This window comes from Amblyomma maculatum, chromosome 1 (genome assembly GCF_055883805.1).
Source record: "Amblyomma maculatum isolate TAMU_Amacu chromosome 1, ASM5588380v1, whole genome shotgun sequence".
Lineage (NCBI taxonomy): Eukaryota > Metazoa > Arthropoda > Arachnida > Ixodida > Ixodidae > Amblyomma > Amblyomma maculatum.
Genome location: NC_139344.1, coordinates 51,967,630 through 51,982,308, shown reverse-complemented (window position 1 = coordinate 51,982,308; position 14,679 = coordinate 51,967,630). Strand labels below are relative to the sequence as shown.

Genomic DNA, 14,679 nt, shown 5'->3' with positions numbered 1-14,679 from the left:
CCTTTACACTCGATCTTGAAAGCTAGTGTCAACCGCCGAGGCTTCAGATTCACACGGATTACATTCTCTCTCTCCTTCTCGGGAAATAATACAAGGGAGAGCGACGAATGGCGTGTCACCTCGCGACAGAGTAGGAAGTGAAACGCAGTTTGAAACAATTATTTTGGTCGAAAAAAAAAATCTTCCCGTGAGTGGACCCGCTGGAATTTGGCAAGTGTGCCCGGCATATCGCTAGTACAACATTTCGCGAAACAGAGATAACAGATCCTCTGAAGCTGTTTTTTTTTTTTAATTATACACAGGAGCAGTTTTTCGCGAGGTTTCTGAGATTCGCAATAATATAAAAAATTGGGTTCTCATGAAAATTAGGTCGTTTTAAGTATATGATTGGTAGCTCGACAAGTCACAAAGAAACTGATCCCGTTAGCTAGAAAGTGTAGCAGCATCATCTTGTGAAAGCGGTCGTGAGGAAGCAAGGTGCTTGCGCAGTACAAAAGTTCATCCCGAATGCCGCTTTTCCTTCCCTGTGTTATTAATTACGCATCGCGAGATGATGTGCACACCCTGTTGTCCCCGCACTCGCCTGAGGTTAAGCCAAATTTAGGTGAAGCTAAATTTGACCGCCTGTCACCCGAATTGGTTCTGTCGCTTGCTTGGCATCCATAGAAAAATTGTGCGATGGCACATGTAAATATCGCATTGCTTTCATAATGTTTTTATTATTTCATTCATTTGCGTGCACACTACAAAAGACGCAAAATGACTGTTTCGTCGCCTATCTCATTTCAGCGCCAGTTCGAGGGCAAACACAGTGTATGGACGGCGGCTCCTCAAGTCAACGGTTGTCCCGACATCGTTTGACTGCGTGTAAAAATTTATCAGAATAAAATATCTGCCATTTGAAGAGACTAGTAAACTCCGTTTAATGCCTTATCGAACAAACCGTTCCGATTACAGTGGTTGATTGCGCGGAACACCCAAAGCTGATGAACAGACTGTTAGAGCGGTTTGGGACTGTTAGAGCGGTTTGGGACGATGCGCTTGCATATTTACTGGAGTTGGCAAGTCAGCCAGAAAAATCGAATGATGGGTACGGCAGCAAAACTGTAGCTGGCGCCAACCTTGATTAAAAGATGTCTCCTAGGCGTGCATCCAAAATCAGCTTCGAAGTCTTGATGGGGATTGTTTTGGAATAAAATGCCGTGTGCATCAGCGTGCGACACGTGTCAAAGGTTGATTTACGCATCGTTTTTTGCTGTGTCTTTCTACGGTTTACGATGGGCCATTGCGATACAAATAATTTTCGGTATACGGCTGACTGAAACGTAGACATCGTTGTTGATCTAAAGCAATAGATGCAACTGAATGTTATGCACCTCATAAACTCATTCATGTCCGGCAGAGAAAAGTGCATTGCTTTATAAAACAGCCAGTCTTCAAAATAACCGCATTTGAGCATCCAAGACGGCGAACGAGTAAATGCTTACCAACTGCAATTTGATCATTTCCTCTTAGAACAACGCATGCTAGCAAGCAGTAGTTGCTTTCACTTTTTTTTTTCGAGCAAGAAAGCGCTCAGGATTGTGAGTATGCGTGTAAAAACGTTAACCAGCTGAACCTGCTAGCGCAAGAGCGTGCTGAACAAGAAATCGGGCCGACGCTCCATAGCCCGCCGTGTCTACGCTTGCCCCAACATGGCGCCGACGACGGCGGTGTCTCCACCCTGTACGGCGGCGCGCTACATCGAGGCACCCTAAGCGCGACGGGGGCGCAGCGCCCCCTGGCCCAGGTTTTCTCCCCTATTGGGAAAACGGAGCGAGGATAAAATGGGAGGCTTGTGGGTGAGACACTCGTGTTAGGGGCTTGGTGTGCAGGCGTATGTTTTTTTTTTATGATCTATGTTATTACCGCCTTCTTGTATCTTGAACACGTTTTTTTTTTTTTTATTTAAGGCATGTATCTCCGGGGTAACGCTTAGTGTTTTTGTAACTGTCTTGAGCTGTTTAATAGCCGCTAGAGAGTCGGTGTACATACTTTCTCTTGAAATTTCTTGTTTCTTCTCTCTGTTGAATAATTTCCGTCAGGGTGCTGCTGCTAGAAAGCGGCACAGAAAACCGAAACAAAGCCTACGTGGCTGCCGTCTCTTCGATCGCGTCTGATTGAAACGCAAAGCGAAACCATGAGCCGACAATGTTAAATACGTGCTTTTGCACGCAAATTTTCAGGGCTGTAAGACTATTTCAGAAGGAGCTATCTTTAACATGAATGTTAGGCACATGTCATGTGCTTTCCTCTTTTTGCGCAGTCGACTGATCAATGCTGTCATGCAGTGTTCCGAGTGAGTTATTGCACTTTTTAATATACACCGCGCAAATTACACACTCTCGTGCAGTGCTGTAATTGTTGCTTTGAATGGAGACACAAAAGGAGCTGTACTTTTTTTTTTTTTTTTTTACAGATGGGCTTGCCGTGAGGATGCTTCATGGCGTACACAACGAGCACTTGGACAGGAGACGCTGCAGAAGGGAAGAAATCTTGTGGAACACTTTCTTCTTTAATGTCTTTCTTGCGATGTCTGCAATCCGTTGAAAGCTGCACAGATAGGTTTTCAAGCAAGAAAAGTTCATGATGCGCGGTTTGCTCATGGTATCGATCTGCGCAAATAGATCGATAAACAAATCAGTCTGGTTTTTGTCATGCCTATTAATGCTGCATGAATGGTATTTCACAAAACATGAATGCTTTAAAATGGAGGCCCTGTTGGGGAAAGAAAACAAATCCATCAGCTTGCAGCGGAAGATATCACGTGCACAGAATAAACGCAAAATCTTCTGTGCTGTGATGCGTCATTCTTGCGGTTTACATTTATCAATACTCACTAATAAAAGCACCTATCTCGAAATGAGTCGTGTACAGACCTCGCTATAGGTGATAGCGTATGTAAGTGCCACTCTTTAAATGGTTGCGTGGTCTCAGGTCCAGTGCTTTGGGAGCTAAAAGTACCGAGACGTGAAGTTATGTCAAATTGTTTTCCTGGCAGAAGTTCGCTAAGCCTCCGGAGCGACATAACTGGAGCAAATAACCCTTCTTCGCTTCAAGGTATTTATTACACAACATTTTCAACGCAGGTTTTGGTTTCAGTCTCAGCGGCCGTTGAAGCAAAACGCTTGAAACTATGAGCATATGCAAGTAAAGTGCGTTCAGAGAGCAATGCGTCGTCATACTACTTTTGGTAATTGTATGTGCTATAGAGTTTCCACGTCAGAGTCCATAAAAACCGAAAATAGACGCGATAAACCATTTTCTAATTATTTATGTATACTATGGTGTATCCTTGTCCACTGTTACAGCGCATTAAGAAAATAAAAGAAATTTAGTGTCCCTATTCCTTTAGAAAACGCGCCTGAAAACGAGATTGCAAAGCAAAACTGTTCAAATGGAGCCCACATGAAGCGTTCAACTGAACGATTTGTCGGCTTCGGCACAACACAATTTCGTCCGTCTTCGCCGGAACTCGAGCACGCAAGCCGCTGACTGGCGTCACGCAGCGAGAGCGCCTAGGGAGAGTTGTCCAGGGTAACGTGCGTTCGTCCCCGTTCTGTAATATCCTCGCTGCGAGCGTCCTGCGTTCTTCAGGCGCGTGAACACTAAAGACAGGGATAGGAAACGAATACACACGACGGTGTGCATTGGGCCGAACGCGGTTGTCACCAAAGCGGTTGTGTCAGGTACGAAGAAATATCGACAAGTGAACGACCTCGACGTAGCTCTGAGCGCACAACAAAGAAGCAATCGATAATGTCATCGGCCAAGGTGTGAGACCACTTACATGCGAAGCAGTTGGCCTAGCCCTTTTAATTTATTTTAAAAATGGTATGTTGCTCTCCTAACGCCTGACTACCCCTTCTCCTTAGTCAAGTGACATGCCAGCGTGACCGCGTGTCACGCGAAGAAGCAGACCAGAACGGACGCCCACGACGAAACCACCGCTGTGTGCAACCCTTTTCACTGTAGCCGGTCTATTAGCTTGAGCGCCCAGAATACGGAGCTAAATACTCTGGGTACTTTTCCACCTGCAACGGTATGCCTCCAAAGCACTTTTTCTACGATCCGCGAAAATAGATGGGAGCACGCTGACGAGCCTGACATTTTGGGTTCGTGTACACATTACATTACATTCGGCCGCGTTGGGGACGAACGATGCACGGCTTGAAAGGCCCCTTTAAATTAGATCAGTGATAGAATAAAAGCCAGGTATGTTATTCTCGATGCGCTTTGCGGCAGGAAGACCGCTTACACGAGACATGTGCAGCCATGTTTAGACACGAAAGCGAAGAAGCTACGGCTATAACAAAAAGTCATGGGGCGTCTTCGCCTTCATCCTAACGAGATTCACGTTGCCTTGTAAACGGACTGTTCGCTGACGGGCAGCACTAAAACCCAAGAAAGTAGAAGGTTGGGCAGGCGTCGATGAAGCAAGCTGATAAGAGCACCGGACGCCATATTTGGGCGTCGTAGGTTGGGTTCTCGCCATTCGCGATTGCTTTTCTTTCTACTTTATCTTCCTCTCGAAACGGATAACTGTACTAATTCACGTCTATAACAATAAAGAAATTAGTCATAAATCTCCTACGCTTTCTTTGGCCCCGCCGACTGTTGCATTTCTTTGTGTAATATATGCGGGTGTGTTCAAATAAGAACAGTAATCGAGGTCCCATGACCATATCTTGTTTTCAATGAAAATTTTTGATGGGCAAATGTGTCGACACAAAGTAATAAATCTTAGTTTTGCCAGATATGCAGTAGTTTTCTCGGAAAAAAAATCGTAAATCACTAGAGGTGGTAAACGCCGTTCTTGACAGTTCAAAACGTTGACACTTTGGAGCCCTGCTGCTTGCACACTAAATTTTTATCATTCATTAGTTCTTGCTTATTCCATTTAGGCAACATTTACTTTATGGAGAGCTATTAAACTATTTTTTCTTGCCACCAAATAAAGCGAACTTTGCTCCAGATGCAGCGCTCTACAAAAAATTCGATTTTCAATCCTATATTATGACATAAAAAGTTACGTTGATTTCGCTAAAATATTTTATCTTGAGTACCGATGCAAATATCTTAATTTCAGACAAAATTTGTGGCTCTAGTCCGTTAGGAGTTTTCTCCACAACGCATCAAAAGCGGCCGAATTTCGAAAACAGCAAGAAAGGGACAACTTTGATTCAATATAAAAAACAAATCATCTTCGAGTTTCCTTGAAATCACCCTGAAGAACCCTCAATACCTACGAAACTTTTGGGACCATAAAGGTGTTGCATTATACTGAATAAAATTATAAAATTTAGCATAAAGGCTCTGGTCTCACGTTTAGCTTGAGGCTTAGCAGGTTAGGTGGGTGCAGGGTTTGCTTTGTGTTGTCTCGTCTCGCCTAGCCTGGATAGCTCTGTCGACACAAACACTAGCTACCTCGGCACAATCGTGCGGCAGGCGTAAAGGCACCTATAATTCCACCAAAGCTATTTTGCTGCAGAGTATTCTACTTATCATAGTGCGTATACGTGCACCTGAGGGAAATCACCTTCAAAAACACATTAATGTCAGTTTTTACCATGACTGATATATGAAATAATAAAGTTAAGAGCTGGATTGCATACCACTGCAACGAACGTTTAAACAGATTACAGAACCGAGTAAAGGCTAAACCGTCACTTGCGTTTCGCTTGAAATGACCAGAAATAGCGAATTTATTTCATTTTAAGCTATCATCAATGCTGCCAACAAGCAGAAAACGTTTTCATGGGCACCGAGAAGGTTTCGGATCTTGCATGAGATAAAACGTAACAAAATTTAGCAAATAATAAATCGAATTTCTGATGCCTACTCCTTAAGGGGAAGACCTAAGCAATTCTATAGAAGAGGACCATGCCCTAAGTTGCATATTTATTTTTATATTTTTATTCTACACAATGCAGTTAAGAATTGTTTTCAAGGGGTTTAGATGAAACTCAAGCATGCTTTTTTTTTGTATTCGAATAAACAAAGTTCATTTTTAAATCTTCGAATTTTGATGAAATTAAAAGTGACATGGAGAATAAGCAAACAACTCCAGAGCTACAACATTTTGCACCAGCAAAGAACAAGATCTGCGTAATACCGAAAAAAAAAAAAAAAAAAGCCTTCAATGCCGACAACTTATTGGATGATGCCAGAATGTAGGGCTAACTGTTAGTAATTTTTAGGGGTGTGCGAATATTCGAAATTTTCGAATATCGAATCGAATATCATAATATTCGATTCGTTAAACGAATCAAATAGTGGAAATTGAAAATTATTCGAAACTGTTCGAATATCTTCGAATAACTGGCACGAATTAACGTCTCGGTTACCTCCGACCATTCTCGCGAAGGCAGCGTCAGCTCCGAGCAGGCACAGCTTGCTGCCGCAATAAACCTTCGCGAGAAGCAGAGATCACCGTTTTAGGGAGCCTACATACTTCAGCGTGGCCGCGACACGGTCCATTCGCATGGAAACGTTCTTAAAGATTGGACATATCACGAATCGCGGAGGCAACTTCTCGTAGTCGTGTCATAGTTCACACGCCTCTGATCTGCCGAGAAGTAACGCTACATGTCTATTCCCTGAAAATTTCATTCACTTTCATCATCAATAGGTGAGGTTAAGTTTATTATGCGAGTGGCGCATGACATGAGAGTTGCATGAATGTTGTCAGCTCATGCTCATACATCTCTCCACTTATATCTCAGGTCGCGCCAGTTGTAATCGCCTAGCGCCAGCTAGAGGGGAGCACGCGAGCTAATTGAGACAGAACGAAAGCAACGAAAGTCACTGAAAAGAAGAGGACGATGAGGAGATCGCGCGCTCGGCGATAACTAGTTCGAAGAGCCAACAGCAGGGGAAGCGTAACTCTATGGCCTCGGGTTACGCGGACGCAAGTCGGACGAAAGCGTCGCTCAGCCATTCGTAATCTCTGATATATGCCATGCGATCATGCAATCTAGTTCACTAAATAAACTCGTTGGAACGTAATTGTTGTAGATAAAAACAACCAGCAACTGACAATGTGCTGGTGACAATTTCTAGTCGTGCATTCTAGTAGTGCCAGGCTGTACTTCTAACCAAGTTCCATCTAGTAATTTTATTACTCCTGCCAACTCCACTTGACTTTACTGAGTGCTATTTTCTTTTGCTTATGGCTCTGTGCAATCTTTTTGCTTTTAAATATTTAGACTTTATCTCGCCTGTAGTCAAGGTTGACGCAGCTGTACATTGTTGTGAACTATATATCAAACAGCATTTTGAATGAAATTGAATTTCAGACACTTTTTAATGTTTTGTAATCAACGTAAAAATGATATGAACATAACTTGCAGAGTATTCGATTCGTACTCGATTCACTGCTTTCACTATTCGATTCGTATTCGATTCGCTTTTTAGCTACATTATTCGTATTCGATTCGATAGCAAGAGTGCACTATCCGTATTCGATTCGGTTTGGAAAAATTACTATTCGCACACCCCTAGTAATTTTCAGTACAATCTCAAAGTTAAAAGGGTACAACCAGCCAAAAAAATGCACACACGAGAGAGAACTTCACAGAGAACTTCTCGTACTTGCGTTTTTTTGGCTGTTTTTACCCTTTGAATATGATTTACCAACAGGCCCACCATTCAGCCTTGCTTAAGCTCTAAGTTCTAGGTTTTTATAATAATATTCAATATAATGCAACACCTTTATAGTCCCCAATGACTTGTAGTTATTGAGGGTACTTCAGGGTAAATTTAGGAGAAATAGAAGATGACAATATGTTTTGTTTTTTAATTGATTCAAAGTTCCCCCTTTTTTTTTCTTGCTATTTTCGAAATTTTGCCTCATTTGATGCGTTGTGGAGAAAACACCTAACTGTCTAGAGCCTCAGCTTTTGTCTTAAAATAAGATATTTGTATCAATATTGAAGACAAAAGGTTTTAGCGAGAACAACGTAATTTTTCATGCCATAATATAGGATTTAAAATCGATTCTTTTTTTTTTTTTTTTTTTTACAGCGCGCTGCTCCTGGAGCAACGTTTGCTACTTTTTAGTAAAACTAGCGCGACAAGAAAAATATTTTAACTCCTCTTAAAGTACCGACTCATGATCCCGATGTTATATTTCGTTGTTTTTCTCTTGGTGCCAGATAGGCATGCTAGGCTAGTAAAAAAAAAAAAAAAAAAAAATCTGGACCGTGGAAAATGACCCATGGTTGAAAGGGTTAACATAGTACTGAGTGGATCAATATTATACCTTATTTTCCAGTTTTCAAGGTACTGTTTGAAGTGGCGGACGCTGATGATTTCCTTCCTCACGGCACTGTTGTCTCGCAATATGTCATAATAATCACCGGCGCCTGTGGATAAGGAAAAAGACATTCAGAAAAATGCATTTTCACATGTTCTTTGGTTCTGTTGGTCTGCCTCCTCAAAACGAAGCACACTGCGACGTAGACCGACATCGTAAGGCCTTAAGCCTTGTAACATCAACGCTAACGCGAGCATGTTACCTGCGTTTTTCATTAGACACATGATTAGCCAATACTGGGGCTAGCGCGTAATTGAATCGACTGTACCGGGGAACTGAAAACGGAGAAACCGTTGCCTTCGAGAATAAAAATTCGCGGCCAAGTTCACCATGGCACAGTTTGCCTGTAATTGGTATTCCTTCATTTCACCTACTGAACGCACGCGTTTCCAGCCATGAAGAGGACGAGAGCAAAATGAGGAGGACGGTCAAGCTTCGCGTGAAGGGAAGACGAGACAGCGCCTATAAAACTACCCTTTTCATTGTTTAAGTTATTTTGGGGCAAAAGAAAGACGCAGTATTTGTCTCACTTCTCGGAGGACAAATACACTTACAGTTAATGGCATACAGTAGGAAGTACGTGTCACCGGTTCAAATTTCTGTGGATGCTCAATGGGAAGGAAAATTGCACTTCACTCTGAACGCTGCATAAAGGTTGCATCATAGTTTTGTTATAAAATCAGTCCGTCGTTCTCCTCGAACTTTGTTTTTATTTCTTTTGGATCCGTGCTGATTTCAGCGTTACGGCCACAACTCAGACACCAGCTTTCCTGCTGCTCGGGGCTCTTGCGAAATGGCGTAAAAATAATATTAGGTTTATTCGAAAAACAGCAGCTTTTCTTTCTTGATCTGCTTCTAGAAGCTGCAGCCATCTGTAGTGATAAGCCTATCGCCAAATTAAAAAAAAAGTCAGATAACTCGCATAAAAAGCAATGTGCATAAATGGCGCTGTCACGCACTGTTGACATCGGAATGAGGTGCTTGTACATCTGTGCATGATGCCTATCTCATGGACTCTCTACAGTCACGAAATTGGCGCAAATTTACATTCAGCCAGCGCAGCGCGAGGGAAGTACGCGCATGCGTCGCGTAGAGGGTTCCAGAATGCTGGATAAACATCTTTTCCGCGCGAGGAGAGCTCGTAACCTTGAGCGTGTCAGCACACCGTTCATCACTGAGACCACGCTCGAGACGACCCAACTTTCCCGTAACCGCGGCGACCCGAGAGGGCGTGCTTACGCCACGCAGAACCCAGCAAAGAGCACATTCGCTCGGTCGGTCTGTTCATCTATCCCCACCTCCGTTACGACCGCGCGAATACCGCGAAGAGCACGTTCGCTCGGTCGGTCTGTTATCTATTCACACCTCCGTTACCACCGCGCAGAGACTTCTCGGCCCGCACCCCCCTCCCTCCCCCCTCCGCCTGAGTTATGTCTCCCCTCGAACTTCGGAGAAGAAATGAGAGGACCCGACGCCTCGGGGAGAAGACATTCGGAGCCGAGACGAGACGAAGCACAGACGCGCACAAAGGCGCACCACATCCAGCCAGGCGACCCTCTGCAGATCAACCGAATCTCTTTTTAAGGATTAATAAACAGTTTGATTTTAACTCCTCATCTGGCCTCACTGCTATCATGGCGCAGCCGACAGGATCTGCAGAGGCGTCATGCGCGCGCGAAGGACCACCGGAATCTACAGTGCGCAGCAGAACAACCTCGACGAGTTCCGAGACCACCTTCATCTGGTCACCAACGAAATCGACAATGCGCAGTGTTCTCATCGAGTTGAAAAAACAGCGGCTGGCCGACGAGCTTCGAGCCCGTGGACTACCGTGCAGTGGCCGTAAGGATGTTCTTGTCACACGCCTCCTGGACGACAACGTTCGCATTCAGGCCTCGCTGGCTGCGTCCGACTCAGCTACCAGCCTGACTGAAGCAGTAGGCGATGACAACGGAGGAGCGGACACGGAGGGACCGACGACAGTCGAAATTCTGCAGGCAAGAGTTGACGAACTGGAACGGCTTGTAGCCCAACGACGCACGTCACACGCAGCGAGTGACGCAACGGGGCTACTGCATCCAGTGTCGACACAAACGGGACGCGATACGGACTTCCAACGCAACGAAGGAAGTCTCGCGCCTACTACGACAACGAACCAACGGCCGGCAGACACGAACCGTGGTACACCTCCGCAATCCTCGCGGGAGAACAACGCTCCAGCTCCCGAGGGTTCGCCAAGCCTGACTGAAATCATGGCCATGTTCGCACGCGCGCAACTGCAGATGACGGATGTATTGTCGAGAATGTCAGAGCCAGCTCAGCCCGTTCTGATCCAGTCAACGAACGACACCACGTCCGCCATCCCCGAGTACGACGGCAATGCGCAACAAAATGTCCAGACGTGGGTATCGCAGGTGGAGCGCGTAGCTGCGTTGGCACATTGGTCACCATCACTGACGCTCGCTACTGCAGCATCACGGCTGCAGGGAGCTGCGAGGGATTGGCACAGCTCTTACGGCAGGAGTTGCGAATCGTGGGACTCATGGAAGCAAGCCTTCGTCTTGCGCTTCGACAGAAGGCTCACGATGCAGGAATTCCTGGACCTGCAGGCTGATCGAAGACTGCGCAGTTCGGAGACATTGGTTGAGTACATGTATTCGAAAAATGCTCTGCTTGACAAATCTCCGTACCCGATGGCAAACGAAGAGAGAATTTCACTGATTCGCAGCGGAATCGACGACGACACGTGGGTTAATCCACTTGCTGCACAGCCCTGCAGCAATGTCATTGAACTGATCGACCACGCAGCGTTGCTCGACACCAGGCGACGCAAGACAGTCAAGACGCAGTTCCGACAATCTGGTCCTGGGTGGTCTAACCGGATGAGCAGCGACGGATCAAGGGCGGCGACAGACGAGCGCAGTGATCTCCGCGAACAGTCAAAGCCGCGAGAACAGCGAGAACCGATGCAGGCCACGCGAGTACATACCTGCTTCAATTGCGGCACAACGGGCCACTTTTCGAGGGAGTGCACGAGGCTGAAGACGGGCGAGTTGGTGCATTCTCGTGTGTGTTTCCTTCTTTTTTGTCCTTGTCTTCTTTGCGCTACGTTTCCTAAAATGCGAATGCACCTACTCGCCCAATTTAGCATTCTTGTGCTGAAGACGGGAGCCACGATCGCTGCGGAACAACGCCGAGCAGCCAGATCCAACGGCGCAGGCAATACCGGGACGACAAACAGGCAAGCGAATTATTTTCTGCAATCCACGGGAGGCAATCTGCACATCGTCAAGGGCCTCGTCGACAACCAAACGGTGAGAGTTTGCATAGACAGTGGCTCAAACGTGTCCATTCTTAACGAGACCTCTGTGGGACCTAACGTTCGTCCCCGACCATGGGCGTCTCCAGATTACATAGAGGTACTTGACCGATGCATCAGACCGACGCGAGTGGCAGCGTTGGACGTGACTGTCGGAACATCGACCGTGCGGCTCGAAGAGGTCGTGATCGCGCCCTTGCCCAGTGCCATGGATCTGATTCTCGGTTCAGACTGGCGCCGTGCCGCGAACGTCGACGTCACGTTTCACCCTACGAACGATGTCATCCTCGTCCCCATGCAGCCAACGGTGAGTTAACCTACTGTAAACACTCCAGGCGCACGCAGTACGAATCGTACTGGCGAGACGCTCATAGCAGCCTTCAGCAACCGCACAGTCATTGAAGAAATTTCACCTGAGAGCGACATCGGCTTCCTGAGGCTGAACTCGAAGGGCCTGGGTCCTGACGAGGATTTCTTTGACCTGGTTGAAGAGTATGTATGTAAAATGACCTGTGACGCCAACACCAACGAAAGAGATGACCCCCGCTCAGCTCTGAATCGTCATGACGACGCTTTCACGGCGAGCGCAGATGCGCTGGGGCTTTGCGCTCACGTAGAGCACAGCGATGAACTTAGGGACATTCCCGTCGCCACAGGGCCGTACCGATCTTCTCCGCGGACCAACAGCTCATGAAGGACGAGGTCAATGACTACTTGGCTATGAAAAGAACATCCACGTACATGGACGATGTCGGCCAGGGAGCAGCAACGATCCCCGAAACGCTGTTACTGCTCGACGAGGCGCTGAGAAGAGTCGTCGTCAACGGCTTAAAGATGGACATTAGGAAGTATCAATTCGTCCGAGACGACATCTCATTTCTTGGCTATAGGATCGCCGCAGAAGGGCGAACCCTGGACGAGGCGAGAGTCGAAGCCGTCGACAAGTTCCAGCCTGAAAGCAACGTTCGTGGATACGCGCGTCTGAGGACAGGCGCAAAATTTAGAGGGGCCGTGTCAGCACACCGTTCATCACTTGAGACCACGCTCGAGACGACCCAACTCTCCCGTAGCCGCGGCGACCCGAGAGGGCGTGCTTACGCCACGCAGAACTCAGCGAAGAGCACATTCGCTAGGTCGGTCTGTTCATCTATCCACATCTCCGTTACGACCGCGCGAATACCGCGAACAGCACGTTCGCTCGGGCGGTCTGTTATCTATTCACACCTCCGTTACCACCGCGGAGAGACTTCGCTGCCCGTACCCCCCCCCCCCCCCCCCCCCCCCCCCCCGTCGCCTGAGTTATGTCTCCCCTCGAACTTCGAAGAAGAAATGAGAGGACCCGACACCTCGGGGAGAAGGCATTCGGAGCCGAGACGAGACGAAGCACAGACGGGCACGAAGGCGCAGCACATCCAGCCAGGCGACCCTCTGCAGATCAACCGAATCTCTTTTTAAGGATTAATAAACAGTTTGATTTTAACTCCTCATCTGGCCTCACTGCTATCAAGTGCATTAGTGTCACCGGCTCCTCATCACTCGGCGGGGACGATGATCCACCTGGCCAGAGAAGCAACTGGATATCTCCAGAAGGTTCGACCGAACCTAACCAATTACGGTGCGCACCTCGGCTGGAGGAGGGGAGGGCGCTTGTTGAGTGAAAGTTGCGTGTATGTGAGCGCCTGCCTTGGCGCGTTGTACCAGACAGACGCGGCGCACCCTATTTATTGAGAGCGCGTAGACTCGGCAGGTTAGTCAGTCAGCCAGTGTTAGAGCCAGAGTTGCAGCGAGTGTTGCAGTGCTACTGCTCGGCTTCTGTAGTCAACCCGTTACTCGGCAAGCCCACTGTTCTGCGAGGGAGCAGCGCTCGGCTACCGCGCGGCCACATTGTGACTCTTCCTACGTCGGTATGCGACAGTGCCCAGTGAACAAATTGGTGTTTATTTGTTCTGACTCACTCGTGTATTGTTCAACGTTGTAAAGCATCTGTGTTCTTTGCATTGCCTTTCTATAAACCTCTTGTCTCTGTATTCTTGTTAGGGTGAATTCCTCTGTATCGTCTGTTGCTCTGTATAAAGTTTGTTTTGTTTGTTAACTCTGACTCCGACGCTGTCTCTGGCTTGAACCGGCGAAAGCTGGGCGCCAAACGGCCACCCCCTTCTGTCACTACACGTAGCTGACTTCCGGCTGAGCTTGACACGCAAGTCCCCTCCCCCCCCCCCCCCCCCGCCCCTCACTCTAAGGGTGTGTGGGAGTGCGCGCACCAATAGTGGCGCATCGTTAGTAAAATATATTTATTAGCGGGTGACACCCACACAAGCATACTTTTCGGAGAAGCAGGACCGACCACTGAAGTTGTCCCATGTAAGTTGAAACATGATTAAAAACATCAAATGCACGTCGTACACCAATGGAACATGATGCATAGTACTACGTTAGCACTACGCAATAGAAATACTCAGAATTTTTTTTCTCCTTAACCGATTGTGTTTTATCACTGAACTGTGTAAATCTCGGCTGCTGAACCCAAGTGCAATAGGAAATTTGTAGAGCACCTGCAGAAACATTTAATTAAGTTGCTTTCTACGCGATATGTCTCAGTTCTCCCGTGTTTAAAAGAAAGCCCATAAACGACGAGAAAAGGCATGTGACGGGGCGCGCTTGTTCGTTGCTATTCTGATGCTCTCAAACGTATGTTACGTACAGACCCGGCTATAATAACAGGAAGCACGCCTTGACAGTAAGAACTTTTGCCACACATAAGCGAATGTTAGGAAGTATCTTATACGTATGCTAGCACATGCTGCCGGCGCACTTGCATATATATGAACCCCAGTGACCATTATGTGCCCCCTCCGGGGGCGCTTGAGAAAATGGGAAACGTAGAGGCGTGGTCCTTAATATTTTGGCCAGACCTGTACGTGCATTGGATGAAAAGTGCCGGCTGCAACGTACCACTGCATGGCCACGGGAAAAGACAGGGCGTTATGCTAGTTGTAGGTTTCTG

At 46.9% G+C, this 14,679-nt stretch overlaps 1 protein-coding gene across 1 annotated transcript in view; it reads right to left on the bottom strand.

Annotated features, from left to right (window-relative positions):
- Nucleotides 1-2,398: 2,398 nt before the first annotated feature.
- Nucleotides 2,399-14,679, bottom strand: part of GC (gamma-glutamyl carboxylase) — a 159,997-nt gene continuing 147,716 nt past the window's right edge. Inside the window, exons 15-16 of the mRNA XM_084601058.1 lie at nucleotides 8,303-8,405; nucleotides 2,399-2,592 (exon numbers count right to left, since the gene is read on the bottom strand). Of these exons, the coding sequence (XP_084457184.1) occupies nucleotides 2,481-2,592; nucleotides 8,303-8,405 (215 nt within the window). The 3' untranslated portion in view covers nucleotides 2,399-2,480. The remainder of the gene's footprint in view (nucleotides 2,593-8,302; nucleotides 8,406-14,679) is intronic.